Source organism: Sceloporus occidentalis, unplaced genomic scaffold (assembly GCF_023333645.1).
Source record: "Sceloporus occidentalis isolate IW3139 unplaced genomic scaffold, rSceOcc1.0.p SCAF_1, whole genome shotgun sequence".
In the NCBI taxonomy this organism is placed as follows: Eukaryota; Metazoa; Chordata; class Lepidosauria; order Squamata; family Phrynosomatidae; genus Sceloporus; species Sceloporus occidentalis.
In genome coordinates this window covers 179,172,972-179,189,834 of record NW_028316981.1, presented here as the reverse complement: position 1 = coordinate 179,189,834, position 16,863 = coordinate 179,172,972, and the positions used below count along the sequence as shown (strand labels likewise).

General features: G+C 43.8%; 1 protein-coding gene across 1 annotated transcript; it reads right to left on the bottom strand.

The window, feature by feature from the left end:
• Window positions 1-6,670: 6,670 nt before the first annotated feature.
• Window positions 6,671-15,641, bottom strand: PRAF2 (PRA1 domain family member 2). Its single transcript, XM_089484347.1, has 3 exons — window positions 15,458-15,641; window positions 9,254-9,471; window positions 6,671-8,266 (listed from the first exon to the last, which is right to left on the bottom strand). The coding sequence occupies exons 1-3, from the start codon at window positions 15,634-15,636 to the stop codon at window positions 8,127-8,129; spliced, it is 537 nt and encodes a 178-aa protein (XP_089340473.1). The 5' UTR covers window positions 15,637-15,641; the 3' UTR covers window positions 6,671-8,126.
• Window positions 15,642-16,863: the final 1,222 nt, after the last annotated feature.

Below are 16,863 nucleotides of genomic sequence, written 5' to 3'. Positions count from 1 at the left end.
GAAGACTATTTGGGTGTCATCAGCGTACTGATAACCCCGCGCCCCATGTCTCCAGATGATCTCTCCCAGCGGTTTCATGTAAATGTTAAAAAGCATGGGAGACAGAATGGCTCCTTGAGGGACCCCAGATATAAGGGCCCTCTTATCGGAGCACACGTCTTCCAGCTGCACCATCTGGAACCTCCCAGAGAGGTAGGACCGGAACCACTGGAGCGCAGTGCCCCCGATTCCCACCTCTGCCAGGCGCTCCAGAAGGATACCATGGTCTATGGCAGGGGTAGGCAACCTGCGGCCCGCGGGCCGGATGCGGCCCGGCAAGGCCTTGGGACCGGCCCCAGCCTGGTCCTGCCGCCGATTGCCGCCGGGGTCTTTGGGGGCAATTGTCTATAGAAGCCTCAGAATCATGCATTTATATTAACATTTTTTTTAAAATCAGCAAATTTTTTTGCGTGTCCTCCATTTTTTTAAAAAAAGTGTCTTACATTTGAAAATTTTGTCCTACCTTTGTCCTGGTTTATTTATATATTTAATTTTAAAAAATTATTTCATTATTTATTTTTTTGGCTTCGGCCCCCCAGTTGTCTGAGGGACAGCAACCCGGCCCCCGGCTCAAAAAGGTTGCCTACCCCTGGTCTATGGTATCGAAAGCCGCTGAGATGTCCAAGAGGACCAACAGGGACACGCTTCCCCTGTCGATGCCCAGACGGAGATCATCGACCAAGGCGACCATGGCCGTCTCAACCCCGTAACCCGCCCGAAAGCCAGTTTGAAATGGGTCCAGATAATCCGTTTCGTCCAAGATCGATTGAAGCTGGATTGCAACCGCCTTCTCGATCACCTTCCCCAAAAATGGCAGCAGCGATACTGGCCGATAATTATTATGCATCAGGGGGTCGAGGGAGGGCTTTTTTAACAGCGGTTTTACGGTGGCCAATTTCAAGCTGGATGGAAATTGCCCATCCCTCAAAGATGTATTTATAATCCGGTGTAACAGCGAGGTTACTACCGGTCCCCCCTGAGCCGCCAGCCATGAGGGACAGGGATCGAGGAAGCAGGTTGTTTTCCGAACGCTTCCAAGGATCTTGTCCACATCATCGGTACTCACCAACTCAAACTGATCCAGTTTAATGGAGTCCACGGAGGCTCTGGATACCTCTACCCTTGGTTCTACCCTAATGCCGGTGTTAAGACCCTCGCTTATCCGAGAGGTTTTATCCGCGAAGAAGTTGTTAAATTGGTCGCAGCAGGCCTTAGAAGGTTCAAGGATCTGGTTCAGGGCAGGAGGGAGCTGAGTTAGCTCCCTGACCACCCTGAACAACTCTGCTGGACGCGACTCCGCGGACGCGACACGAGCACCATAGAACGAGTTCTTAGCTGCTCGTATCGCCTCTCCGTAGTCCTCCAAAAGGCGGTCTAGGAGAGCCTTGTCGGATAAGCGTTGGTGTTTCCGCCAGCAGTGCTCTAGCCGTCGCAGGACCCGCTTCCTCGCCCGGAGATCTTCCGTGTACCAGGGCTTTCGCTTGGAAGCAGGTCTGAGAGGGCGCTTGGGAGCGATGCTGTGTATAGCCCTGGAGAGACCGGTATTCCAAATACCAGTCAGGGCATCAACAGAGTCGCCGTCATTTCCAACCATGAGCCCCTCTAAGGCTTCCTGGAACCTCTCAGGTTCCATCAGCCTTCGAGGGTGGACCATCCTAATAGGTCCACCACCCCCGGCGGGGATCTGGGTAGAAGCCTTGATTTTTGCCTCCACGAGGAAGTGATCCGTCCATGGCAGGGGGGAAATATTAGTTATTTCCGCCCACGGATTTTCCGCATCCGTACAGAAAACCAAATCCAGTGTATTACCCGCAAAATGCGTTGGACCCGTAATCAGCTGGGACAGGCCCATGGCCGCCATGGTATCCATGAATTCCCGAGTCGCACCGGATGGAACGTAGTTGGCCACGAAAGGGATGTTGAAGTCGCCCAGGACTAAGAGCCTGGGCGTCTCCAACATCAGCTCCGCGACCAACTGTGTCAGCTCGTTAAGGGAGTCCGTTAGTGCACGGGGTGGCCGATACACCAACAGAATCCCTAGACTGTCCCTAGCCTTCAGGGTCAGGTAAATACACTCGATAAAAGAAGTTTGTCAGATGTGGTTCCTGGTGAGAGACAAGGTGTTCTTATGGGCCAAGGCAACACCCCCCCCCCCGCCCACCTAACCTGGGCTGGTCCTTCACCGAAAACCCGGCAGGCAGGGCCTGTGCCCACACAACATCTCCCTCAGGCCCAAGCCAGGTTTCGGTAATGCAAGCCAGGTCGCAATTACTGTCCTCCAACAGATCATGGAGGATGTGGGACTTGTTGTTGATCGACCTGGCATTGCACAGGAGCAGCGACAGGGTTTGTGGCACGGTTGGAATGACCCTCAGGTCCCTTTGGTTAGGAGGGGGACTGGAAGGAGAGATAGATATTAAGCATCGATCTCACCTTCCTCTGTAACGCAAGTCCACCTTCCTACCGCCATACCTCCCCCTGCCCCACACCACCTCAATGGGAGCTCCGCTTACATCGATGGTACCCAATCAGGCACCTGCTCACACAACAGCATTTTGTGCTGTGCCCAACCACTATATTCTTAAAGGACTATATTCTAACAGTATTATAATCCTCCAGACTTGTCACAAAAGGGTTCCTCAATCCCTACTTCTGCAATTTCTGTGGATGGGAGAACTTCACTCAATTCCACTCTCACCTTAACTTACCTCACAGAATTGTTAAGAATATAAACTGAAACAGAGGGATGACCAATCTATGCCTCTCTCAACTCTGTGGATGATAGGTAGGATTAAAAATGTAATTCCTCCACTCTGACCACTGATCCCAATTGCATCTTCACCACCACCCACCTAAAATTACACACAAGGCCATTCAAGTTTGCTCTACTTCAGACAGGGATATTTACAACAGTAATAATTTTTTTCCCAATTTTCCCCTGTCCTATTTCTTTCATAAACCTGTAAGGGATGGAGGGCAAGCCACCTTAGTTGTTAGTGACAGACCAAAATAAAGCTGCTTCGAGTCACTTTGGAGGTATGCTGTTTAAATGATGCGTGCATCCTGAGAGACTGGAAGCCACACCAAAGCCATGCTCCAGTTCTCAGGACTGGAGTGAAGCTTTGGTGCAGCTTCTGGCCTCTTAAGATGTGTCATTTAAACAACATACCTCCAAAATGACCCAAAACAGCTTTATTTTGGCCTGTCTGTTCAGGCCCTAAGATAAGTAATTACTGAACAACATTGGTAATATCTTCATTTCACTAATACTCTTCACACACATATTGTGTCTGGGACAATATTCTTATTTGGCAAGGCTGGCCCTACCACTGAGCAAAACGAGATGGTTGCCCCAAGCAAAAGATGCTAGGAGGTGGCAGCTGAAGGAGAGACCTGGGTGTCACATTGGCCTGTCCTGCACTTTCTGAATCTAGCCGGTGGCCGTCAGGAGGCTATTGTGGCACAAGGCTTAAAGAAAGGATGATCTGCAGTCAAGTTGTCTAATGGACTTGGGATTGTCAACTGTTATTAGAAGGAAATGAGTGAACCAACAAGCCTTTGCTAGACGTGTGAAAAGAAGTGCCTTGCAATTTCAGAGACATTTAAATTTATATCACAGATACATGTAGTGTGATAATGACCACAAGACTTTATTTTTACAAATATGTAGAAATGTACAAACAAAAACAAAAAAAGATGAAATAAGCTGTATGTGATAGCTAATGTTTTTTAAAAAAAAAACAGTTCATGCTCTCCTTGGTCTAATACTTACGTCTGAGTGGCACTTTTATTGTGAGAACTTGGGCAATCCAAACCTATAAATAGATCTGCGACAAGGTCTCTGTCATCAGTTTTATGTAGGGAATTTCACATGAAAATCTATTTCTAAAGCTGTTTAGAAGAGCAGGGGAATTATAAAATAGCAAATTTCCACAGAAATGAAATAGTATCTAGGGCCACAGCAACCATGTTTTATCTTGAGTACAAGAACTGGCAGACTTTTCCCAAATGTTAACACCCACATCCATGCCAGGTTTAGTTGAAAGTAAGTCCCAGTATTGTGATAAATATATTTAAAATGACAGCCTTAAGTATTTAATAGTGTGTTTGTGCCTCAGATTTCCTCCCTAAGGGTTGGGATTCAAATACGCACGTTCTTCAGCTAATGAAAGTAACACCAGGTGGCAGTCTGCCATCAAAGAGGAATCCTTCATATTGCACCAAGTGCATTGATTTTTGCAGGTGGCAACCTGTGAGCAACATCTAGTGAACTCTGCTGGCTGAGAAGTGTGTGAGAGAGGTCAGTACTTTCAAACATTGCAGTTTCGCACTATATAAAGCAATGCAAAAGCTTTTAAGGAAAAGCTTTTTAAAGAGACACTGTACCTTGTCAGATAGGTTATAGAATGCTGTAAATAATAGAAAACACATGCTTTTAGTGTATAAAATCCCAAATCAAATACTTGACAGCCTCACTAAAGTTGAGTGAAACTTGTTTCAGACTTGGGAGAGCTGTTCTGTTTTAAGACCCACAGCCATACATCACTTTGTCATCATGGTCAGCCTGTGCCATGCATTTTTTTTAATGTGCTGCAAACCAAAGGGTGGTTGGCAGAAAGAAAAGAGGGTGGTAAATATGCTTTGAAGAGAATATGTATAGCATAATGTTTAAAGATGGGAGTTCCAAATGACTTTATTTAGTGGAAAACTTGTGGCTCTCCTGATAAGTTAGGAATGAGGAACCTGTTGTTGGAAATAACCATGGTGGCTAGACTTAAAAGGACTTGTGGTTCATCATTGGGAGAGCTACACATTCCCCACCCGTGTCTTAGCAATCCAATTGCTTGCCCCTTGAATACACTTCCTCCAAAATGTAAGGATAATAAAACTGGGGACCCTATACATTTATAGGCTATATGAAGGCAGGGAGAAATCTCTATCTCCTCTTGGCATGATCCTTCACATCAGGAGGAAAGTTGTACTGAGCCACCATCTCTGTTGCAAAGTGAAGCTGGAATGAGGGGAAGTAGCCTCAGAAGTCACTCAGAGGCCAAGTCATCCCCTCTTCCATGTTTGCTTCAGAGGAAAATGGCAGACACCATTTCTTGAGGCACCCTTTTGAGGTAGGGCTTGTGTTTGTGGATTCAGTCAACACCCGTCTTCATCCCAGTTTGTCCCTTCTTAACGCTATTGGTGAGATACTAGTTGTTGTGTGCCTTCAAGTCATTTCCAACTTATGATGACCTAAGACAAATCTATCACGGGGCTATCTTGGCAAGATTTGTTGAGGTGGATTTGCCCTTGCCTTCCTCTCAGGCTGAGAGAGTGTGACTTGTCCAAGGTCACCCAGTGGGTTTCCATGCTCAAACGAGGAATTGAGCCCCAATCTTTAGAGTCCTAGTATTACACTCAAACCACTACACCATGCTGGTTCTCTCTTAGCCTGGCAGCATCCATGGCTGCACTGCCAATGTGAGGAGGTATGGAGTGCCATTCCAACACTTACACAGCACAGGATCTTTCTACAGGGTAACGGCATCTTGGCAATGATAGACTCTTTCTCCTCTCCAGTTTATACTTCTTGGTACACAGGATTGGCAGGGGGATGGAGTCATGTTACTATAACTTCTGCCAGGCTGACATGAGCGTTTCTGAGGTGAAGAGCTTCCTTGACACTATAAAGGACCATATGAATGTTTCATGACTAGCCTGCTATCAAACAACATGGCACAGTGGTTTGAGTGTCGGACTATGTCTCTGGAGACCAGGGTTTGATTCCCCATGAAGCCCACTGGGTGACCTTGGGCAAGTCTCATGCTATCAGCCTCAGGGGAAGGCAATGGCAAATCTTGCCAAGAAAACCCCATGATAGGTTCGCTTTAGGCTTTCCATAAGTTGAAAATGACTTGATGCCACACAACAACTGCTATCAAACACACAGAAGCCACAGCGCTTGAGTTAATGGGAACTGAGGCCCAAACCATTTAGAGTGCACCATATTTTAGAGAAGGCTGGGAAGCCCTACAACTAGACAGGTCTGGGACCTGATGGTGTGGGAGACATGCAGCAATGGACTCTTGCTTGTACTCTGTGACATCTGCAGGGAGCTTTTGGTGTCTCTTGGCAGGCAGATCAAGCATCAGGTTGGTTGAAAGAAGCCCTTGATGGTATTTAAGAACCTGACAAGGAAGGCTTACCCACAGGAGCCCAGTTAATGTGCTAAGCCAATAGTGAGCAATTGCTCAACACAAAGATAAACATGTAAAGCACATGCTCTCAATGAAGGATCACACGGTATATATACACCCCACTCGCTCCCATGCCAGAATTCTCTGAAGATGCCAGCCCCAGATGCTGAAATGTCAAGAATAAACTCTTCTAGAACATAGCCACATAGCCTGAAAACCCCACAAAAAACTGGATTCCAGCCATGAAAGCCTTTGATTTCACAACTGCAGTTTTGTTTGCACCATCCCAAAATCCAAGGAGTACAAAGGGGCTTCATATTTCTCTAACACAATTTTAGCATAAGTTGGAAATAAGCTTTCAAGTCCTTTGTCAACCGCAGCATTTTTTTTTAAAAGCAACTAACTAATAAATAATATATTTTTTTAAAAAAACTGGACAAGTATAATATTGGAATTCCTTTCATGATTTTGCTTCTTGGTAATGCTTCTAGAAACTTCTAGCATGTTCATGAAAAAAAATAAAAAAGTGCTACCACAGTCGGGTGGGGAACCGTCCTTCAGTTTGCCAGGTGTTTTAGAGAACAACTCATACAATCCCTTACCATTATCCATCCTGGCTGGGGCTTCTGGGAGCTGAGGTCCAAAATATCTGAAGGCTCCCTACTCCTGGTATATTAGCTAACATCCCATTCCTCAACTATGTATCTTACTCTATTCAGCACTAAGCACTATTCTAGGCTTGGTCCATTCTCTGAAGTTTTGGACCAAGAGGGTTTCCCATGTCAGGGGAGTGGTGAATCCATTCCAGGTTCTGGCTAGATTTAAACGTGCAAAAAGCAATTAAGAATACAGAGCTGATGGGGTGAAAGCCAATATTTCAATCTTTTCCTTTTTTGATTCTGGGATGCTTCCCTAAGAAGTGTACAGACAAAATGAGGGCTACCTGGGCTGGCTTTTCCACCTCAGAAATGGAACATACAGTTTGCTACGTTCTTTGGCTACTCCCTGAACTCTGGAGTTTTCTGTTGTCTACACATATATCAATGGAAGCCAATATGGCTGATGGATTGCTAGCCTTCATCATGAATTTGAACATTTAGGTAGGTCTTCCAAAATTATTTTCTACTGTGCAAGAACACCTCTGCAAACACCATATCCACTTTCCTCTGACAGGAATTTTTGCTCCATGTCTCTCTATAAAAAACAAAAAACACTACAGGTTTTGTAGACTATTGGTTGAACTGAGTCAAGACACTCAGCCAGCCTCAGCCCTTTCATTACAATATGAAGACAGCTAACACAGTCTAAACAACAAAGCTGTTATAAAGAGTATATGAATGCTGTGTATAAAGCACTGGAATGTGGTATATAAATTCTACGCAGTACTATTCTAGAAGACAGCCTTCCTCGGAACAACTAGAACTAGAACTATACCTACCATTTCTTTGCTCTACAATGTTGTTTGATGTTTTTTCCAATCAAGTGTCTGACAGTTCCACAGGCTAATATTTACAGTCAGAATTTAGAAAAAACATGGCCGCATCTTTCATTAATCTTACTTGACACTTCACTCTATCTCACATCTCTAAGAGTAAACAGGTAAACAGTCCCAAGAATTAATACATACTGTATTATGAATTAGAAATACTGCCTTAAGGTCCACCTTGTTTTCCCCCTTTTACTTCTCTATTGAGCCTCACCAGTCACTACTTTGAACTGGGAATTCCACTGGTTGTCTATCCAGAGAATAGTGTCTTTTGCATGAGTTCATAGCCAGGACTTTCAACAGAGTTATGTGAATACATAAGCAAATGAGAGAGAGTCATCAGTCCATTGGAAAGAAGAAAAAGATAGTAGGTAACTTTCTTTCCAGAGGACAAGGAGAACCTTGGTGATTGTCTAAGATCCAGCTTCTTGTTCCTGCCCTAGTGCTTCCAGGAGCAGCCCCATAGGTGTGCGCTTGAGTCCGATGCTTTCGATTTTGTTCTCTATCTTGTTTTTGAGGTTGCGGAGACGCAGAGAGGCATGGATGAGGATCACTGCAGTGGAAGAGGGAGGGGCGGAAAGAGAAACTGAGGTTTACAGACAGCCTTGGTGATAGAAGGCCATTATATCCCTCTGCCCCAGCAATTTCTCTTCCCACAGAAGAATTTATGTTCTCATAACTAGGCATGGAAAAACCAAGCCACCACAGGCATTTCCCCTAGGAGAGATCAGGTCACTTCTCCAGAAAAGAAACACAGGGATAGAATTTGCCTCTATTATCCCTCTGGCTTTCCTTGAGTAACTCCAGCAACCTGGTAAAATCCATCTCCACCCACTTCTTTTTCTAGAAAGTTGCCTGCAGATATTTTCCTGGAGAGTTTATAAATCTGTGTTACGGATATAAGCAACCAGCCACCCACAAACTGTTTTGGATTATACCTTCCATCAAGTCCCAATAATGGAACATGTTTTGATGCTTGAAACTACACATGTAAAACGTTGTTGCTGCAGGAGGGTTTGTCTTCTGCCAGCCTAGATCTCTGTGCAAGATGTGATTGTGGAAGCCAAAACATCTCAGATGACAAATAACAAGCAAGACAACCTGACAATACCAATAGGCGTACACTGACATTGCTTCTCATGAGCACATTTTGCAGGTAAAGTCTGCATTTTCAGATTTATATGAATCACAAGAGGATTGAATCACAGATTTATCTGAATCACATGCTTTTTTTAAAGGGAAAATTCAGGTTTCCATGTCAGAACAGATTCCACATGCAAGACCATGTTCTGCTTAACTCAGAAGTACAGGGCGATTAAAAAAGAATGGTGCAAAAGTAAAGCTGTTCTTATTCATTTTTGTACCATTCTTTTTTAATCTCCCTGTATCCTATTGCTATCTTCAGGTTCTATGCAAATGTTAATAGACCACCACTTGTAGAAAATTTATGCAACCACCTATAAACTGGAAGAAACAGTGTTCTCCCAATTGGCACTCCTTTTTTTATTCCCACCAATCCTGCTCTCATTTAGGTACTCACACATGATGGGCAGAGCGATGAAAACCAAGAAGGTGGCAGAGCCTTCCAAGAGAGATACCAGGAAGTATGCCAATCCAAGGACAGCAAAGAAGCAAGTGCCAGGGTAATTCCTTCGGAAGCGTCGTACAGGAGCCTTGTTCTCAGCTGCCCAAACAAAGCCCACAAAGATCAGAGTGACGAGGGCACCACTCACCAATGTCAGTCCGGGGCAAAAAAACCTACAAGGAGATGGCAGGATGAAAACCAGGAATTCATTTTCATAGGCATGTCTTATCATGTTGATATAGCAAGACAGATATGCATCATCACAGTGGTCATGTTGGCTGTGGGAGTAACTTCTTGTAGCTCTGTATGTTAAAAAGCCACATCTGTTGGGAAGATTTTATCTGACCCGGCAAACTCCTGGATAGTTCTATTTGACTGTAATTAGAAATATAAAAACAGCTACAGGTGCTATTCTTCTTTATGTCAAAACATGATGACATTTGAAGATTAAGTAGTCCTCTAGGAAGGATTACACTTATCAAATTAAAAACAATCAGGCGCAGAGGTTAATTGATATGCATCTTTCATTAAAAAAAACATCAAATCAACAGAACTGCCTATAAGTTTAATTTGGGGGTGGGGGCAGAACCTTACAGAAATTTGGAGATACCATTGCCTTTTCTGAGGTCATCATGGCTGCCATGTTTAGGGCAAATGGGTGCATAGATTTTGGTGCAGCCTTTCCATTGGGAGAGTATTCAGGAAAAAGGACATGCTTAGCATCCTTACATTCTTTGTGGACTGTTCCTATGAAAATGTATCACAAAATAGCATTATTATTTTTTCAAGTCTAAAAGCAGCCAAAGGAAGCACTTATGACACCATAGCAGCAGAGATAAGAACTCTCTCCCTTGAAGGGAAGAACAAAGGTTTAGGTAGACCAAGCCAGACACATATCACTGTATCTTTCCATAAAGATCAAGGTGTACAAGTAAAGTCCTGCTTCTCACCCTTAATAAGGTTACATTAACAGAAGCAGGCCCTCCAAATGCTGGTCCTCCAGAAGTTGCATCATCTCTCACTATTAGCTATCTGCATTAGGTTGATAGGAGTTATTGTCCAACGTCCAGATGACCACAAGTTCCCTGCCCTTGATTTAAGAGAATTGGACTCAGTAACCAAATGATTCAAGGCTTCCAGCTCAATCCAGTGGTGGGACAACTAAAAGTAGAGAGAATTATGCAAAAACAGTGTCCTCTCCCCACCAGTGCCTTCCATAAATGCTGGACTACAATCCATATTATTCCCAATTTGCTCTACAAGACAAGTCTCACATTTTCAGAAACATTACTTACAGTACAATTTTATGCATGGCTACTTTTGCAGGAACATACCACTCTGAACCTACATGACCATTTGAACTCAGTGAAGTAATGTCTTTCAAAAGAGGCCTCCCGTCCGCTGCAAGTCCCATTAAGTCAAGAGTCTAAAATTACCAGGCTGCACCACTGATGGCCTCTTGCTTCCGAGGAAAGAGGCATAATATGGTACTATTAATTTCTAAAAAGCACAGTGTCACTGCTAATGCATCTCTACAGGGCAACCACACATTGTGGCCCGGAAACCTTGCCTCCTTCGTGAGTGCAGCTTTCTCTCTGAGTGGGTTGTTGTGGTGAGAGTATTGCAGACTGAACACTTAGACATATTGAAAATGGCTGCTTCCCACAGTCCAGGGCAGGGCAAGTGATCCTATTAAACAGAGTGAGGCAGTTCCTTCAGGATAAGTTTTTTTTAAAAGGGAGTTAAAAAGTAACTATTAAATTATTACAGGTTGAACCTCCTTTATCTGTAATTCCAAAATCCATCCTCCTCCAAAAAACAAAACTTTTTTTCACGAGTGGTTGAGATAGCAACAGCTTTCTGATGGTTCAATGTGCATTGTTTGTACAAAATTATTTTTAAAATATCATATATAAAATCACAGTTGGGCCTCCACATTTGCAGGTTGGACTTTTGTGGATTTGATTATTTGTGGATTCAACTGATATGTTCTCTCTAGCGATCTCTAGGTCCTCCATCGTGACTTAGTTGGAAGTTGACTAGAGTCACGCTGCAAGATCAAGAGATTCGTAAAGAAAACACTTCTTTAGGCATTTGCAGGTCCTCCAGCACAATTCTGTGACCAACTCCTGGCTGATATTGACCATAAGGTTGTTCTGGGGAACCTAGAGATTCCCAGAGTGGCATTCTCTCAAGTAAAAAAACAACAGTGGTGGACCTACTATCCCTTCAGGCTATGTGTGTAAGATGTATGTGAAGCATCAATTAATTTTGTGTTTAGAATTAGGTCCCATCTCCAAGATATCTTTCTCATTATCCTTGGCAAATATGCAAAAATCTGAAAAAAAATCTGGAATCCAAAACACCTCTGGTCCCAAGAGTTTTGGAGATTCAACCTGCATTACCAAACTTTTGTTGCCAGTGAAAGGTAGCAAATATCTAGCTATCTATGTATTTGTATTGTGAAATAAGAATAAAAAGACAACAACGGTTGGCTCTTGTTGTTGCTCATGCCAGGGATGAGGAAAGGTGCATGTAGGATTTTCTCCTTTAGTTGGGAAAAAAGAGTGGGACAAAGTCCACCCCTCCAGATGTTGTTGGACTGAAACTCAGTCCAGCTAGCACTGTCAATGGCTAGGAATGCTAGGAATTGCAGTCAAACAACATCTAGAGGGTGCACTCTGTCTTTCTATCCCATGCTAAAAGAAAACATGCACCTTGATTTTAGGGAGGGAAGACACAGTGTGCTGTTCTAGCTCAAGTACAGTGGTGTAGTGGAGGCAGGGGCTCACAGGGTTGAAGCCCCATGACTTTTTGATGAGTAGGATTATGGCATCATCTTCGACGCCATCCACTGGACTCTCCTATGCTCTCTGGGTTTAGCTGTAATCCCCAAAGTAACTTGTAAGAAAAAGGATTTTCCCAGCCCTGATGCACTGCTATGACCTATCCTTCTTGTCTGTTGTTTTATGTGTCTTCACGTTGCTTCCAGCTTATGGCAACCCTAAAGCAAACCTATCATGGGGTTGTCTTAGCAAGTTTCTTCAGAGTGTCAACCAGTTCGTTTCCATGGCTGAGGAGGGATTTGAACCCTGGTCTCCAGAGTCATAGTCCAACTCTCAAACCACTACAGTACGCTGACTCTCTTGTAACCCCAAATTACAAGTCCTGGCCTTGAACTGGCAAGACACATCAACTTTACAAAAGACCTACTCCCATTAGAGATGAATTCACCACTAAACCACCACTCAGGTAGCAACATGTCTTGGGAGAAATGGGACTGAAGTTTGCTGTCTTGGTTCCCTGTGCCTTTAATGGTTTAACAAGGAGCAAAAACATGGCAATACGATCATGTGCCAAGCACCCACTTAACAGCTTGTCCTTTCATGCTGCTGAGAATTCACAGTAGCCTTGGCAGGAAAACTAAAAGGAAACTTTCCTAGTAACCTTGGACTGAACTTTGGCATCCAGGGGGAAAAAACTTACAAAACCTTCCAGGAATAAGGCCTGGAACTGGAAGGGATGATTTAGGCCTAGCCAGACATTTGGGTTGCCTCCTTTATTTAGTGGGACTGCTAAAGAAGACAGGGTTCCTGTTCTGTGCCTCTAACAGTCCTGCAGAAGAGAGCATTCCAGGTTGCCTGCTGTGTATGTGCCTCCAAATTGCTTCTTGTCTTATGGGGAGCCCATGATTTTCTTAGGGTTTTCGCAGGCAAGGATTCCTCAGAGGTGGTTTGCCACTGCCGTCCTCTGAAATATAGGTTATAGGATCTGATAGTCCTTAATTGTCAAAAAGAAGAATCTCCAGCTCACCTCTCACTATACCCAGCAAAATAAAAAAGAGGATGGTGAAAGAATACAATATATGTATTCTGTCACCATCCTCTTTTTGGTTTTGCCGGGAAGTGAACTGGAAGTCCCACTAAGTGACAGAATAAAGAAACTCTGTAATATATGTAGTGAGCCAGTGTGGTGCAATAGTTTGCACATTGGATTGATTCTGGAGAGCAGGGTTTGAATCCCTGATTGACCATGTAAACCCACTGGGTGGTATTGGGCAAGTCACACTCTCTCAGCTTCAGAGAACGGCAATGGCAACCTCTTTCTGAAGAAACTTGCCAAGAAAACCCCATGCTAGGTTCGCATTAGGGTTGCCATAAGTCAGAAACAACTTGAAGGCAAACAACACACACGCACACACACAATATATGTAATCTAGATATCTGCTCCAATGTGTTCTAAGTGTTATATGGTATATATAGGCATAGAATCATAGAATTATAGAATTGGAAGAGACCGCAAGGGCCCTGATCCAGTCCAACCCCATTCTGCCATGCAGGAACTCTCAATCAAAGCATCCCTGACAGATGGCCACCCAGCCTCTGCTTAAAGACCTTCAAGGAAGGAGACTCCACTACACTCCGAGGAAGGAGTGTGTTCCACTGTGGAACAGCTCTTACTGTCAGGAAGTTCCTCCTAATGTTGAAGTGGAATCTCTTTTCCTGCAGCTTGCATCCATTGCTCAGGGTCCTAGTCTCTGGAGCAGCAGAAAACAAGCTTGCTGCCTCCTTAACATGATATCCCTTCAAATATGTAAACAGGGCTATCATATCACCTCTTTACCTTCTCTTCTCCAGGCTGAACATCCCCAGCTCCTTAAGTCGTTCCTCTTAGGGAAGGTTTCCAGACCCTTCACCATTTTAGTCGCCCTCCTTTGGACACACTCCAGTTTCTCAATGTCCTTTTTGAATTGTGGCGCCCAGAACTGGACACAATATTCCAGGTGGGGCCTGACCAGAGCAGAATAGAGTGGCACTATTACTTCCTTTGATCTAGACACTATACTTCTATTGATGAAGCCTAAAATCGCATTGGCCTTTTTAGCTGCCACATCTCACTGTTGACTCATGTTCAATTTGTGGTCTATTTGGATTCCCAGATCCCTTTCACACATAGTTTCATTCAGCCAGGCGTCTCCTATCCTATATCTGTGCATTTCATTTTTCTGCCCTAAGTCAGTACCTTACATTTCTTTGTGCTGAAGTTCATTTTGTTAGCTTTGGCCCAGCTTTCTAATCTATTCAGGTCATTTTGAATCTTGATCCTGGCCTCTGGGGTGTTAGCTACTCCTCCTAGTTTGGTGTCATCTGCAAATTTGATAAGTATGCACCAAATGTCTTCAGTAGATAGACTATATATGACATTCATATATTATAATCCCTGATATAGATATTTTCCTGAGTCCAAAAACATAGCAAAATATAATCCACCACAGTGTCTAATCCTTTGTGCAAGTATTACTGGGCCAATTTCTGATACGTTCTACTTCAATTTTAAAAAATCCTGCGTCCTCTCCTTTCTCCTCCCACTGAGCTTCCCCCCCTTCCCACCATCTCTTAAAGCAGTGGTCCCCAAACTATTTAAGGGGATTTTGGATTTCAGTTCCCAGAATCCCAAGCTATTGGCCAACATGGCTGAGGCTTCTGGGAGCAGAAGTCCAAAATCTCTTCAAGGGCACAGTTTGGGGGAACCACTGATATACTGGAGCTGTGTTAAGGCTCTATAAGTCAGTGTTTCCCAAACTTTGCTCCTTGGGACTTCAGCTCCCAGAGGCCCCAGCTAGCCTAGCTAACAGCCAGGAATTCTGGGAGATGAAGTCCAAAACATCTAGAGGCCTGAAGTTTGGGAAACATTGCTATAGTAGGCCGCAGTGGTCCCCAAACTGTGTCTTTTTAAGGGTTTTGGACTTCATCTCCCAGAATCCCAGGCTATTGGCCAACATGGCTGAGGCTTCGGGGAGCTGGAGTCCAAAATCTCTCTGAAAGGGCATAGTCTAGGGACCACTGCTTTGAGAGATTTTGGACTTCATCTCCCATAATCCCAGACTACTGGCCAAGATGGCTGAGGCTCCTGGGAGATGAAGTCCAAAGGGTCTCTGAAAGGGCAGAGTCTGGGGACCACTGCCTTAAAGCATTCTAAAAGGAAGCAGGTGAGTGCGCAAAGGTAGATATTGAAGGAGCAGTGGTGTCACTCCCCCACGTTTCAGGTGTCAAGTGGTACAGTCCGCACCCCTCTCCCTAGCGGCGCAGTGCGCTGGCCCAGATTTAAGCCCATTGTGTACCAGCGGCCCTGCAGCCTGGCTGCCTCTGCCTCACTCACCCTCCCAGGGCCAGCCCTGCTCCCATCACCAGCAGGTAGTTGCTCTGGTAGTAGAGGAGGTTGTTGACCACGCGGCTCTGCCAGCGCTGCCCGTCGCGCAGGTCCGGGAAGGCCAGGCGGCTGGAGCCCAGCACGAAATCCTCCAGCGCCCGAACAGGAGGCAGACGCACCTCGGACATCTTCCCTGGCGCTCCAGAACCCAGCGGGGACTACAAGTCCCAGGGTGCAACGGGCGCCTCGCCGCGGGGGGTGATGGGAAATGTAGTCCCTTCCACTCTCCCTGTGGTGGCTTTCCTTCTGAGGGGAAAGCTAGGGGGAATATATAATGTCATTTAAACAATAACACAACAACAACAACAACAATGTACATAAATAAATACATAACACATGCATGTGTTATGTATTTATTTATGTATATTATTGTAACCCGCCTTGATCCTTCTGGAAAGGCGGGATATGAATAAAATCTATTATTATTATTATTATTATTATTGTTTATTTACCACAGACATTTATTTATTTCCATTTTTTAAAAATGTGAGGCACACCTTTATCCAAAAAAGGATATTAAATTTTTATTTTTATTTATGTATACTATTGTGACCTGCCTTGATCCTTCAGGAAAGGCAGGATATAAATAAAATCTATTATTATTATTGTCGTGTTATTGTTTATTTACCACAGACATTTATTTATTTCCATTTTTTAAAAATGTGAGGCTCACTTTTATCCAAAAAGGACGTTAATTTTTTTTAATTTTTAATTTTTTTATTAATACATTAAAAGCCAAAACAAAATAAACAATGCTTTCTATTCCATCTTATAACAAAATTATATACAACACATTACATTAGAAAACCTCCTTTGTTCCTGCATTAGTAAATGCCTTGGAGGGGTTTTTTTTTTTGGGGGGGGGGTATTGTTTTGTATTAGTCTTATTTGAATTCTCTTTATTAACAGTCGCTCTCCTTCTATCCTGTTTACTGTAACTTTTCTTACATAGCTTAATTTGTTTTCATAGTCTGTACACCACAGGCAGGTTTATTTTATCTGTTTTAATTGACTGTATGTACAGCGCTGTGTAAATTTGCAGCACTATATAAATAAAGCTTAATAGTAATAATAATAATTAAGAATGGGGAGGGTGGCTATGAAACAACTAGAAAAGATTTAAAAATGAAAAGATATATACAACTGAGCACTAAAGTTAGAATCATACAAACCATGGTATTCCCAAGGCATTGCATTCCCTATTCCCATGCATAGATGCCGCCTTGGATTGGAAGCAAAAACCAGGAATGGAAAGTGTAGCCAGCTGTATACAACTTCTGTCATGTCCACATCAGAGGATACACAATTAATTCAAATCACATTGCTCCTGAAAGCGATCTCGCTCTCTGTTTTAT

Coding starts and splice junctions, on each gene's coding strand:
- PRAF2 (XM_089484347.1), bottom strand. CDS start 15,636: ATGTCCGAGGTGCGTCTGCCTCCTGTTCGGGCGCTGGAGGATTTCGTG. Junction 9,472..15,457: donor GCAGGGCTGGCCCTGGGAGG/GTGAGTGAGGCA, acceptor ATCTCCTTGTAG/GTTTTTTTGCCCCGGACTGA. Junction 8,267..9,253: donor CATCGCTCTGCCCATCATGT/GTGAGTACCTAA, acceptor CTTCCACTGCAG/TGATCCTCATCCATGCCTCT.